At 33.7% G+C, this 15,000-nt stretch overlaps 1 protein-coding gene across 1 annotated transcript; it reads left to right on the top strand.

The window, feature by feature from the left end:
- The first annotated feature begins 3,103 nt into the window (after positions 1-3,103).
- LOC130622302 (uncharacterized) lies at positions 3,104-11,080 on the top strand. The gene is made up of 6 exons (XM_057437752.1): positions 3,104-3,199; positions 5,228-5,341; positions 6,068-7,867; positions 8,425-8,541; positions 8,846-9,673; positions 10,714-11,080. Exons 2-6 carry the CDS (start codon positions 5,236-5,238, stop codon positions 11,013-11,015), a joined length of 3,153 nt encoding a protein of 1,050 aa, XP_057293735.1. The 5' UTR covers positions 3,104-3,199; positions 5,228-5,235; the 3' UTR covers positions 11,016-11,080.
- The last annotated feature ends 3,920 nt before the right edge of the window (positions 11,081-15,000 follow it).

Genomic DNA, 15,000 nt, shown 5'->3' on the forward strand with positions numbered 1-15,000 from the left:
TGGTAGCTTAGCTGCGCAAGTATAAAAAGGACGAGCAAACCCGTGGATTTTTCCACGGGCTAACGACATATGTTTTGAAATTAAGTATACCTTCAGTATACAAATTTTCGCAAAATTTATATTTAGGGATGGCAAATTTCTATTTTTAGCAATCGTGCAAACAAATGTTCTTGACGGTTCTATTGTTTCGTCACAACACATCAAAAAGTCGATAAAAGAGTGCACACTTTTTGAATTGACCATTACTTGTTTTAGATGTAAAATTGTATTTATATATTTGGATTTATCGTCAATATTATTTGTATATGTAGAGCGACACGAGATTTCAATAAATACAATATAGGACAAAATAAAAATAAGCATGTTCCTTCATAAACGATTTTGTTGTGAAGTGTAACATTTTTATTTTATTTTTTTGTTATTTTATTGTTATTATTTTACCGTCCAGAGTGGGAAATAACGAAGTGTTCTATTTAGGCCCCCTCTCCTTTACCCCACCACCCCTTTTAGTGGTGTCTAGTCAAATATACTTTTATTACAACAAGGGAGGCTTTTCTAAGGTCGAAGACTTTAAAAGGAGAGCTTTTTTCGATTTGATCGGGCATAATTTAAAGGCGTGTTGACCCTAAGTGACAAAATTTTAAGGTGATGGAAACTAGGCCACTAAAATGTTTTACAATCTTGAACCTGAGTTATAAGGAACCTTCTTAGTTGTTTAAATGTTTTCCCGCCTACGTATTTTTATAAGCTACTAACAAAAGCAATTTAAGGTGGCTTATCAACAAATAACCTATATCGCGCATAGGATTGTCTTCTCTAAAGTTAATTGGTGAGGATATCATAGTACGCGACATTACGACAAAATTAAGTCCAAAATTTTGTGAATTGGTTGCCATGGTTACCCGTTTCTGAATAGGAGCAAAATGTGACATTTTGCTGCTCGATGCTAAACCAAATAACTGAATAACATGCGCTATTTGAAGCGCCTTTTTCGCCTCGTATGTTTCTCAAGGGTCACCTCTTCCAGACAACTGATGCGGTATTTCTTGGACGAAAAAGGCTAAAACAGGGCGAAACTAGACAAGATAAGTGAAAGACAAAACTTCGATTTAAAAATCGGTTTCAGTTAAGCACTAGGTAATATTAATGTCTGCATCCACAGAAGAAATTGTAAAGCATGTGTGCTTCGATCTTGAGAATTCTTGCTTCGCGTGGATTCCGAACGTAAACGGCAAAAACATGTTTAAAGATTATTTTATGAATACTCTTGACTTGTGGATCGACAAAAGGTGTACGGCAGCACTATTTCGACCTGAAAGTCTTACGTCTAATTGACGACAAGTAAAATCTGACGAGTTCACTTCGCAGGGTGCATCGTTAAGACAGCTTTCTGACACGGCGTGTGGAACACCACATTTAATATTCACAACTGTCATATATTGTCTTAGGAGGCCCTAAAGTACCATCCAGCTATTGCAAAGCATTAAACATCGACGGAGGGGCAAGAAATTTGTCTAAAAATACCAAAATGGTTGCTATGGGCGTTGCTATGCCCTTATATTTGCGGTTGGTGTTGGAAAATGGGCCAAAATGCGCAAAAAACCTAAATTTTTCATAAGCACTACTTGGCACGATATTCTAAGAGGAATTTGCTGTCAGAAAACAGGTAAAAGACAATTCTTGAAATTTAGACATTATTTGGTGGTAAACCACCTTAAAAAAATCTGCGTACAGCAAATTATTTTCTGAGCTAAATTGAATTACCAGGCTTGCATTGATTTAACATTGGGTAAAATCCTCCCTTCCTTTCTTTTTAAAGACAGTTTATAGTCGTTAATGAAACAGCTCCTTTTGTCTCGCTATCTGAGTTTGACATTAAATTAGCAAAAAATTCAACGCAAATAATTTTAAACATGTTTTTTAAATAATCTTGGAAATTTTTCCACTTTTTCCTAAACCATATTTACACGTTCGTGCCGGATTGGATTTCTGCCAAATGAAGCCAAGCTGATTCGATATACGAAACAGAATGACTTCGTTCCGATGGAAAAAGTAAAATATCACTCCAATACTGAAACGACATCGGAGAACAATAGCATCAAAACAAAATGACTGCCTTTTAAGTCAGTAACTCTACAACCGCTAACAAAAATACCAAGACTGGCATTTTTCAGTCATTTTATAAAGATGCAAAAAACCAACTTTCGAGTTGCCGTAAACACAGTGAAATGGCGTATATTACTACTTCTGGCGGAGACGAACTGTGAAATTTACTAACTTGTCTCATATATTTTGCAAGTATTGTAGCTTGCCTGTACACATTATATTCCGAAAGGATTTACCTCCAGAGAGTGATATCTATCCGCAACATGTGAACATGGTCTTAACCTTTACACAATTTTATGATATCTTAGCAACTTAAGACCCAGGTCTGAAATCAAGTTGCTTAGAACAAAAATACGTGTAGAAAAAATTGGAGTGAATCATATTGTGAAAAGCAGCTAAAATTTGCATTTCTTTGCATTTAACTTGATCTCTCCGCGAGTAGAAAGTCAAAGAAGTTAGCCATTGTGTTTAGATTGATGGATTTAAAACTCGACGATACAGGCCGTCATAGAGCGTTGGAAGCGGTTGTTGTACTTTTTATGATCATTTTTTAGAATTCCTTTTTTTAAAGCTTCGCTTGCAAAACACACCCTGAGACAACCTTTTTCCGACTGAAAATTAGTCGCAGTATTTCAAAGGCAATTTTTTCGCAAACATGAATTGAGATTTCTATTTCATTCAGTCGGAACAAGTTAATTATATTTCTATCGACTCATGATTTTACCACAGAAGTCGTAACCTGCTTGAAATATATGATAAAAGTTAAGTTAAACTAGATGCCTATCTATTTACCGGTTGTGTTGATATGTGCTTAAATTTGTGTAGTGTAAACTAAACCTTACATTTTGTAATTAATTACAATTTGACAAGCAGTGTCAATTAAATCTTACATAACAATGACAGACCGACGCATTGTTAATTATGTCATGCGTTGCACAAAATTAATTAAACAAAAAAGTAAATGAAGTTATGAAATTTGTTACGAGACATCGATTTGTTGTTGTTTCAAGAGAATAAAAAATTTATTATTCCTGAAATAGTTGTTCGTGCTTTTGATTTGTGCGACGCATGTGAATGTTTGTAACTAAATAGAGTTAGTATGTTTCTTTATTTATTTGTTTAGCATGAGTCTCGTGTTGAATAGAATAAACCAAAAAAGCGTTTTAATGTTGACGTAATGTTGTATCTGTTCTCTAAGTTGTTTAAATACTCTTGAGGTCTTATTCTGGAATCACATCACTTTTTGGGGGGGAAAGAGAACACTCGCCTAAATTTATTATGTGATTTTGATTCAAACATTCTTTGGGTGTGTTTGACCAAAGTCTTTGTTTACCTCCCAAAAATACACCAAATTGGTTAAGGACAAAGTCACATGATATTTTGATCCGAACTCAAGTGAGATTTTGACTGAAATAGGTGAATTACATACAGTCAGGTTAACACGAGTTTAGAAATACAGTTTTTTGTATAAAAGCAACTTTCTAAGAATTACGAGGCTGCCTAAAGATGGTAAAAAAATTAGAAGAATGACAAAGATGAAATTTTACTGAAAAACACAACAAACAAGGAAAATATATCATTCAAGGTAGAATCAAGTGTTGAGATTTTACTGTAAATTGTGATTACATTTTTCTTTCTATTTTTCCCAAATTAATTTTATTTAAAAATTTTCACTTTTACACAAACCTGCAAACAAAAATCACTATTAATAGTCAAATATCGGATAATGGATTTCAGCATGTATATCTTTTTCTCAAACTTGTGAATCTCAAACGCTACTGATGGATTTTCCTAAGCAACATTTCTATATAACTTATCACAGAAAAAAAGTTTATAATCATCGAAGAAAATATTGGAATGGTAAATACTAAAAAAATCTATATTATAATACCCGTATACGTCTGTACGTCCGTCTGTCTGTCACGCAAAATGGTAGCTTAGCTGCGCAAGTAACAAAACGCACGCAATGCGGTATAAAAAAGACGGGCGAACCCGTGGTTTTTCCACGGGCTAACGACTAGTACAAAAAATATCCGTATGGGGTCTTGTAAGACACCACTTTAGGATAACCTCAGTCATTGCAATAAAAGCTTGATTACTTCCTTTCCTCAACAACAACAACTGAAGGATTTCCACAACAATATTTTAAATGCTGACATGCAAAAGTTTTCTGTGTTATGGTTACCTATACCACTATAAAAAAGTTTTAACCCACGGTTTATTGCACTCACCCATCAAGCTTTATGATCTTCCTACTTTTCCACGCCCTAGGGACGAGGTTGCCACGCACTAGGGACGAGGTTGCTCTCTACCTCAGCGATCTTGTATTTGATGCAACTAATTTAACTTTAATATACATGAATTTTTTAGTGGATTGATCCAAGCTCATTTTAGGTTAGTCTCAACCAGTTCATCCCTGTATTAAATTCTGATAGCAAAAGCAGTCATATTTTTATTCACTAATGAGGATGACTTTAGATTTAAATAACGCTTGCTCAAACCTCGTGCCTCAATTTAAAAAACCTAACAAGACCTGCGGATGAGGTTGCACTTGCTCCATATAAAAAAAACAACTCTTCCCTCACGTGGTGGAAACACATTTGCTAGCATTTATTATTTTTGTACTTACCCTCATAACATCCGAAAGTGTAGGTTAATTCATTGTGAAGTTTTTACTCAGTCTAGTGCGAATTTCTTTTGCATGGTAGAGGTACAATTAACCCTATCCCCAGTGTCTTGTGGCAGTGAGTTGTTATCACAAAACACAAATTTATCGAAAAGGCAAAATGCTCTGGAAATAAGGCTGCGATAGAGTTTTAAAATATATGACTAAATGTCCAGACATTCCAAAACAAATTTCTGGTTAAAAAATCTATCTATAAAAGAAAAGAAATGGCAAATATTGTGAATTGAATTTTATTTCCAAAATTAAATTCCCGCAAAATTTTTTTTTAAGAATCCTGGACATAATGTTGTAATTTTAACTTTTTTTTATATCGTAGGCCAACCTCGTCCCCAGAGCTCTTTTGACCGACGGCCTATAAATAAGCACCAATTTTGAAAATAATTTTTCTTTCTTAAAATATCTTTCTTATGCAATACCTGTATTTTTATATTTTAGTTGTCGCCATGGCATCAATGCGTTTATTTATACCCATGATCCTCTTCTTATCATGTGTGAATACGTACAACTTTAACTATAAATTAGACACTTCATACTCATTCCGCGATGGAGGTAGGTCGTTAATTTTTTTTTTATTTTTAGACTGAATTTTCACTGTGCTCCTATAAAATTTAAACAATTTGACCAAGAAATGTTCTTAAGAAAGTTTTTCAGGCCTATAACCATTAAAACCTCTTTTAGCAGGCAGACCAATAAGTTAGCGCCATTACAATTTAAAACTTTCATAGCAAGATTTTGTATTCTGCCAAAAAAAATGGCTGCAAAGTTATAAAGGTTTCACGCGAAGAACGTATTTGCTAGAAGAACTAGTCTGAGAGAGTAAGCGAATAGGTAAATTTGACCTTCCCCAAGTAGATAGTTATTAACCAACATGTAAACAACAACAGCTAAGCAACAACAGCTAAAACTTTGAAAGGCACAACCTTAAGCAACATTGGTGAACAATGCAAAATCTGCTGATATGGTTGCTTTTTCGTAACTTTCAGGTACTTTTAAATAAGAGCATTTTTAAACTTTTAACGCAAAAACTTTCAAACTCTATCGTGTTCTGGTTTTCCTTTGTTATTCTCCATTTAAGGAATTCTTTAACTGTATTTTGTGTTTTGTTTTTTATGTATCAGCGTCAGAAGTGCACCTTTAATAAGCCGCCATGGTTTTTGTAAAAATATTGTAACCGCCCCCCCTGGACTCCGAAGCTGCAGCAGTCATGCCACGTTTACCTTGCAACAGCACTCTTAACTTGTATTACATATTTTACATATATTTTCTTTTTTATAGACCTCCCTATTATATTTGACAAGACGCTTCGTGAACTAGCAAACGCGAAAGATTACGACAAAGTGCGCCTCGAGCGAAAAACGTTTGAACATCTAATCACTGATTTAACTGGACAATCTTGGTTCCCGCGTGTAAACGCGTATTTCGAAAACGCGAATGTTCTAAGTAGAGACAATGTTGATGTGCGCAATTACACAGTTAAGAAGATTATGCAACGGATGCCAAAATATAATGTAACTCATTTCTGGAATGTCCCGATGAAGTATCTAATAAACGAAACAGCGTTTTATACTAGCCAAGGAACAAATGTTGCAATCGAACTATTAAAAGGCATATATGGGGAAACGGATGTCGCGAAAAAAATCAAACTCGTTCCAAATCCTAATGGTCCTTACATGAATGCAATGTACATGGATGTGTTCAAACTAACACAGAAACTGCAGGAAAAAGAAACATTGAAGGTGATAAAGTCATTTGGTATAGAAACAAACGAGAGATTAACTTTTGTTACACATTCTAGCTTTGACAGTGTTAACGAAAAATTCGCAACATTGATATCTCAAAATCTTCATGGTGATTTCAACGGAGCAAAGAAGACTTATGATGATATAACAAAGTTGATCACTCGCATGTTGCGATACCGGTCGAGTGTCTATGAATGGAGTAAAACATGTCCCGGTCCCCATGGAAACGTTCCACAAACAAACTATAAAGAGGAAACTCTGAATAGTATATCCGAGCGCTGTTTTCTTCAAAAATTTGATGTAGTTGCTGACAGGCTGTATGGTATTGTTATGCCGAATAAAAATATTATAAACTTGAACATGGGCCAAATCAATGTTCTTTCTAAAGTTATGTTCAATAAAACGAAACTCAAAGCTGCATTTAATTATACGACTGATGCTGTCAAGAGAGTTAATGAAATATCACAAAAAAACAAAGAACCTTTGGTTTTGCTTGCAGATAATGTTGGTATCAATGCAAAAGACTTAAAGAGTAAAAGCTTTCATACGCTTTTAACAACCATACATGATTTAGATTGGCAAATTCTGCTGAAACTTTTTCCTTTAAACGATCAGGTGAAAGTTGATGCTGAGTTTGTTCTCTTCGAATCATTATACCCAAAACTAAACGAAATAGCTAAGTTTGATTATAATTTAAATCAATGGAGGATTTCTTCGCCGGAAGTGATACTCGATTCACTTAACAACAGAATGACTCAATCTGTATTTAATACCGCCTTTGATAACAACGTGGATACGCTACGAAATTTAAAATTGGAAAGAGTGGAAAGAATGTTTGGTATCAATGATAGCCAATTACAAACTACGAACATTGTTTCTTTATCTGAAGAAATCTATGGATTAAACGCAACAAAGATTTTCCGCTTGTATAATCTCAACTCTGACGGGGAACAATTTTTTAACACTGCTAAAGCTCAAGATATTGGTGCACTGGTTACACCGCTTAATAATGTAAGCAAATTCACCATGAACCAACTTATTGAGTTAGTAACGCCCAATCTACCACACCACAACGTTATGTTAAAAACAATAAAATCGTTGCGAACATTGGCAGAAAATGCAGTTGATTTTCAATCTAGTATTACTGATATAATCGCTCAAAACAACATGAAAGAAAAAGATTCGTTTAAGAAATATATAGTAGCCTGGTCAGGCTCAAACGATCTAGCTAACTTGCTCGACAGGAGCTTAAATACATTGACAAAAACTTTGGGCAAAAGCGAAAGGCAAATGGATGAAATGACTTTGTTGGAAGTCATCAATGGTCTGCATATAAGTAAGTTTGAATTCATAATTATTATTTAAGATTAAGTCCACCCTATCGGTAAAGCCTTCATTACACTAAGAGGGTAAAAGCATTAAAGTATTTAGAAAAATCAAATCTTCATACTGGCTTCATGCTTAATGTTTACATGGTCTGTATGGACCGAATAAAACTTAGTTTTTATTTCAATAAAGCTGACCATACTTTGCCAATGCAATCGTTCATGTAAAAACAAAACGTGGATCTATTGCGCATGTACGCAGAGCTATTGCGAGTTCTTAGACTGTTGTAATACGTTGAAGACAGCGCTATTTTATAGCGCTTAGAAATCTTATAATTTAAAACCAAAGGTTTAATATTTTTTGCTATTTAAGTGATGTTTCTTCAACAATTTGTTTACCGTAATATTCAACTTTTTCTCTTTTAATTTGATTAAATCGTATTTCTTTAAGTTTCTTTGGGACTGCTGGCCCTTTACACATTTTACATGTCGCTTTATCTTTAAAACAAAAATTATAACATCTTGTATAAGAATGTTGGTATATAAAATCTTAATTATTTCGTTCCAGCATTTGGACTTCCATGTACTGAATCATCATCTTCATGTATATGCAAAGTGACGATGTATGGCAGGAGATGCCAATGTCCTGCTGGACAACGATATGTTAGGCTCAACGTATGCGTGGGTATGATATATATTTTTCTTTCTTCTGTTAGAACTGTCAAATCAAATTAAAATCCGCTTTAATCTTGCGTATTAAATATTGTGCGCCCCTCTCCCCCAGCAAAATAAGTTTTACAGCTAAAACTGAATTATAAACATCCGGGAAACACCTAAAACAAAAGTCATTTTAAGCCACGCATTAAGAGATTTTCCCTTAAAAATAACAACAGCAACTTGGGGTTTAGTTTTATCTTTTTAGATGATTTAAGCAGTATAACTAATAACAACCCAATTCTTCAGTAAGCGTTGAGATGCTCTTGTTTTAGATTTGGACGAATGTGCCTTCACTAAGCTTACATGCAGTGCTAACGCAGAATGTTTCAACACGCTTGGTTCATATCAATGTTTGTGTAAAAAGGGTTTTACTGGCGATGGAACTAAATGCTCAAACATCGACGAATGTATAGAATCTAATAATAACTGCTCCAAAGACGCCGTTTGTGTTGACACTATTGGTTCTTACAACTGTCGCTGTAATAGTGGATATCGCGATGTCAATGGCGTCGGCCGGAAATGCGACAACATTAACGAATGCGCGAAAAAAGACACTTATCAATGTCATGCTGATGCCGACTGTATAGACACTCCAGGCTCCTATAAATGCAAATGCAAGGAGGGTTTTACAGGCGATGGAAAGTTGTCTTGCGAAGATGTTAATGAATGCTCCAGTCAGATAAACAACTGCAGTAAACAAACCCAGGATTGTGTTAATACAGTTGGCAGTTTCAAATGTGTTTGTAAAGACAGATTCATTAAGGTTGGTGCTTCATGTTACCAATGCACTAGCAACAGATTGGAATACTGTACTGAGAATTCCGATTGCAACCAGAATAAATGTGATTGCAAGAAGGGGTTCACTAAACGAAACGAAAAGTGCGAGGATACAGACGAATGTAAGTTTAGTAGCACATGTGGTCCAGGGACATGCATTAACACCATTGGAAGCTATTTATGTGAGTGTGATCACGGGTTCACGCTTAACGATGATAATACCACGTGTATCGATGTTGATGAATGTCGGATCTCCAAGGTTTCGTTGTGTAATGGTACATATCAGAGTTGTAAAAATGAGTACGGCAGTTACGCATGCATCAGTAAGTGTTGTTTGTTTCTTTGTTTGTTTATATTTTGTCAATCAAAACATGGCAATTATTTCATGACAAAAGACACTAATACATACGTTTCTAGTTCATTAAGTCTGATTGACCATTTTAGTTCCACGCGTCGCCATTCTTGTAATATTTTGACGACAACATGGTGCAAATAAATGTGACAATGGCAGGTTCATATTTTAAAACTTCAACACTAGGAAACAATTCGTTTAAAATTTTTTGCTGATAAGTGACCTGAAATTCTTTATTAACGATACTGATACTGTAATGATTTAGACACATATTCAGTAAATTCATTATGTCTCAAAACTTCTGTTTTTTTTACAAATTATAAGTTGAATATAAACGCAAAATTAATTGTCCGTGAGATATTATAAATATCTTTCAAGTACCCATTAATTTACATTGTTGTTTTTTACTTAAATGACCGCAACTCTGGTATCTGGAAAAAAAAAATAAATATCATATTTATATTATCTTATAGACAATATATTTTTCTTTTATATCAAATAAATGACTTTTTTCTTACAAAGAAACAGAACTTTTAAGAAATAATGAATTTACTAATTATGTGTCTGAACGTGAGCAAAATATTACCAGTATTTTACAAGAAATTCTAAGTATTGCAAAAGAAATATTTTTAGATGACCGATTATTCAAATATTTGCGAAAGTTATTTATGTCGATATAGACCATATCAGCAAAATAAGTACCGCACAAATTCATTCAGCAATAAATTTGGTCCCCTAATTAAGATAATGTAACGTAAAATCTGTTATGTAATTTACCACTTGAGTTCTGCCATGAAAATGGTTTAACTTTTGTTCATTTTAGAAAAGATAAACAAGAACTCAAGTTAAAATCCAAAACTTCTGCCGTGATTGTTTGTCACCATGAATTAAAGAATGCTTAATTTTAATTATAGTCCATTTCATAAAATTAATATCAATCTAAAATATACCAACAAGTTGGATAAATATTTTTTTTAATACCTGTTTCTACTCACGTTACTGTTTTTTTAGCTGAAAAACCGAACACAGAGTTAAAAATTGGTTTGGGAGTTTCCATTCCTTTAGTAGTGATATTAGCAATCCTAATGGTCGTGATATACTTTTGCCATCGAAGACGTCAAGGTAACAAAGAACTGCAAAACTTTGACAACAAACTTAATGCGATGTATTCAAACAAAGCCTATGATGACAAAGAGGACAATGATGATGTCAAACTCACCAGTGATACTGGTAATTTAGTCTCCAACAGGCCAGTTAGATATATATTTAACAACGAGAATCAACCGAAGGAGGACGTAGAAAAAAATGCTTAAATAAGGCCGAGTTGTTAAATGTAAATTATGTTAAGGGTTTTGTATGAAGCAATTATATTTATATACTTTTGCTGTTCCTTTTGTTTTTCTTTGCCCTCCCTGGAAAGACGAACAAAGTAACAGTTAAAAAAACTCGTACTGAAAATAACACCGTGTATTTTGACCTTTAAAAAGATTTTTGTTATAAATTATAGACTTTCTACAGCCTCTGTAGATTTCAGATGCTTTTGAATCACATCAAGAATAATATTGGCAGTCCATTTGCTTCCAATTCCAGTATAGTGGATTCCATCTGTTGTTAGCTCCTTTTTTCTTTGATTTAACATCTCCCAGACGTCAATAACTTTCCAAATGCTTTTATCAAGTGTTTTTGCAGCTATATCATTTAACTCCTTGATTCGGTTTAATCCGAAACGTTTCTGTTTTAAAATCGGGTTTGCAATTGGCGTTGTAAGTTTAAATAAAGCCAATGTTTTTGCGTGAACATGTCCTGTGAGGCACTTCAGTTTATTTTTGTACGTTTCATTGGTTATTCTAAAATGCTGAATATCATGAAGGCCAGAGTTGTATATCCAAACATCAGGGTATGGTTTTTGGTATTGATTGCAAAATAATTTCCAAGTTATCAACGTATTGCAGTCAGTGGAAAAGTTTCTGATATTGCAAGAGAATGATACCAGTGTGTCGTTAACGCTAAAGCTGCTATTCTGGATGATTTTCTCTCTTATGGAGTACGTATTAGTAAAATATTCTTTAAAATCATAATAATTATCACGCATTACTGAATCTCCTTCAAGATGAATCCATAATTTGTTTCTTAAAAACAATGTTTTTTCATAAGGTTTAAAAATTTTAAATTTACACTCTGGAGAAAACAATGTATACTTTAAATGCAGAATTGGAAAAATATGGGTTGTACCGAATCGATTGTTGGTAAATACGTATCCATTTTCATTACATCTTGAAGTTTTTTGCATTGTCTTGGTTCTATTCTCTTTTCCCCATGCACATCCCAACAAAGGTAAAATTGGGCGATGGGTAACTTGCCATAGCCAATTGGAAACACTAGAACAGTCATGTGACTCTTTAAAGATTTTTTGAGGCTTTGAGATCAAAACTACGCTCGGAAACTTAGCAATGGTGTTATTCGAGAATGTGGTAAACAGAAAAATCGCTGCTAATAAGCCATACAGGATAACAAAACCAGAACCCTTTGAACCAATTATCATCATTAAAGTGTCCTTCTTGAGCATTCCATTTGCCGAACTGTAAACTAGCTATATCCACTGTAAACTAGCTATATGTAAGAATGATTGTTTAAATTGGTATATGTAATATATATGCTAAATAAAACAGGTTACCTTATAAAATTAGCAAAAAAAAACCAACAAAACAACAACTTTAGCGTAATATCTGTTCTATTTGATATTGCATCAACAAAGTTCAGTCTATAGTGAGCATATATCAACTCGTTTAAAATACTATAGTACCAACTTAATATTCTTTTGAAAAGCCTTGTTTTAGGAAGTTACCACCGTATTCACATCTGTTAATGTTTATGTCTTAAAACAAATTACAATGTGATTCAAAGAAACATGAACACATGATTGAAATCGCCGACATTATAAAAATTCGACGGAAACTCAGATCAACTGGACACAAATACCACCAGATATAAAAAAAATTCATAGAACTAAATAAGTGCAAATAAAGTAGACAAGGTGGGGCGTAAAATAGGGCGGGTGTATAATCTAATGATGTCACATATGGGCCACCGTAGAATTCTTTGTGAGAACCTATCATGTAAATTCAAATACATTGTATTGCTGTTAAAAACAATTTTGAAAGAAAACAAATAATCGGTTTAAGTAACGTATTTAGAACATATTTAGTGTCTACACGATAACATAGTTTTAAAGGGTTGTAAAGCAATTCATAATGTTTCGACAGTTAATCGAAAACCCGCCTAAAGTGGTTAAATAAAAACAAAAAGAAAAGAAAAGAGATCAGGAATTAAAAAAAAAGTTTCTGGATCATACCTCAAGTAAAAACGTGAGCGTGGGCTTTCAAAGAAGATAGATACAAGTTACAAATCATTAAATGTGTAAAAATAAGAAAACTAAGCAACATTGAGCCTCAACCAAAATTTTTGTTCTTTAAAAAAGGCGTGCACGTGTTTAATTTTATTCTTTGAAGTGAGAATATTCTTAATGAAACAAAGGTTTCTATGGAAAGAAACATTTTTGGTCTTAAAAATTGAAAAAAAATTGAACTTCAGCGGCACAGTTGCTGAATCATAGTTCATCATATAATCCAAAGTTGTTTTTAGAAAAGCAGAACGATTGCGGGATAACAACGCAGCAGGGCCAGAAGATTAACGAGCCCTGTATTTTTATGACATTAATTATTAATAAATTGTATTTTCACACATTTTCTAAATGGGTGGTTAAACTAAAAAACAATGGAATGTCTTTCTCTTGATGGCTACGAGTCAATACAAACGCACACAAAACACGTTCATTTAGCCGGACTTCAAGAGCGGACACTCAGAGTACGCATGCGCAACCTGTTTAGAACAATTTTTTTTTTACCTAGATAAAATATAGGTATAAACAAACTTTAAGGAACCAGACAACAAGACTGACATTAGATCCATATATAAACGAAGGCGAAATTATCTAAATAATAATTGCAGACAGGATGAGCAACACTTCAACGCTTGCAAGAATAACACAATTTGGATTTCACATAGTTCATAAAAAATAGCATAATTTGCTATGGAACTTGATTCCTTCACAAATTTGTCTTTAAATTATGTTATATATTTAACAACAGTTACTATCTCTTAATTAATAGTTAAAAGAGATTGTTGCTTTTGAAACTGACTCCTTCAAACTTGAAAAGGGGGATATAATGCTAGTGATAAAGCTCGACGAATCCTTAAAAGGTTAAATGTGCAGAGGCAGGCATATCATGGTCAAATCATTTATTGGTAATCATGTACACAAAATGCTTAAGGTAACTTATATCAATATTTTGCATAAAAAAATCTAACCTTGCAAAACAAAAATTTTATATATGCTCTAGTATATATTTTTATTAGGTTGGTAACATAAAAAAATTGCATAATAACCTGTGATGGTGTACAATGGGCCTAATCTTGCAGGCACAAACACTCACAAAGGAGCTGTCGAATTATAAGCTAAGTACAAGTTGTTGTTTTATAAATAAAATAGAATCTTAGAGACGGAATCGTGTTGTTCAGCCGTGGAGTGCGGACGTGTTGTTCAGAGGAGAATTGTTTTTATGAGTACAGTAAAAAATATTTATCATTAACAGAGTTATTTGAAGTTAAACTAAACGAACATTTGTCTTTTGTAGTTGTTGGTTTATTTTCGTGGTTATGGCTTACATTAGACGATTGTGAACTTTGAAATCATAAGTTCTATTATCATAATTTATTATCATTGACTTGCTATCACACAAAGTTCTTACATCAACACTGTTGTCAGTAGCAACAACGGCTAGTTGTATTTGTTATTTTTAATTCTCCATCTGGGACATCGCAACGTAACAATGGCATCGTTATCATTTATTTATATCGTTGTATTAGCATCTGCAATTTGCAATAATTTATCATTAGCACCTAGAGGATGGAATGTCGGTATAACAAAAGAAACTAATGCACATAATCAAAAGAAGCAAAAGCAGTGTACAATACTACAGTAATCATTGCGTGTCATACCAAATTATCTTATCAGGAGATATTGAACCGAATCCGGGACCTACCCTCCGTAAAGGATTATCTAATCTCCGAACGAACACGCAGAAAACTGTCAAAACGTCACCGAAATGTAGTGTTTGTTTTAAGGGAGTTGGTACCAACCGAAAGAGATTGTTTTGCTCAATATGTCAAAATTTGACACATGCACTATGTGCTCCAATATCTCTAACATTGCAAAAGAAAATGACGTCAACTGCACTG

This window comes from Hydractinia symbiolongicarpus, chromosome 12 (assembly GCF_029227915.1).
Source record: "Hydractinia symbiolongicarpus strain clone_291-10 chromosome 12, HSymV2.1, whole genome shotgun sequence".
NCBI classification, from domain to species: domain Eukaryota; kingdom Metazoa; phylum Cnidaria; class Hydrozoa; order Anthoathecata; family Hydractiniidae; genus Hydractinia; species Hydractinia symbiolongicarpus.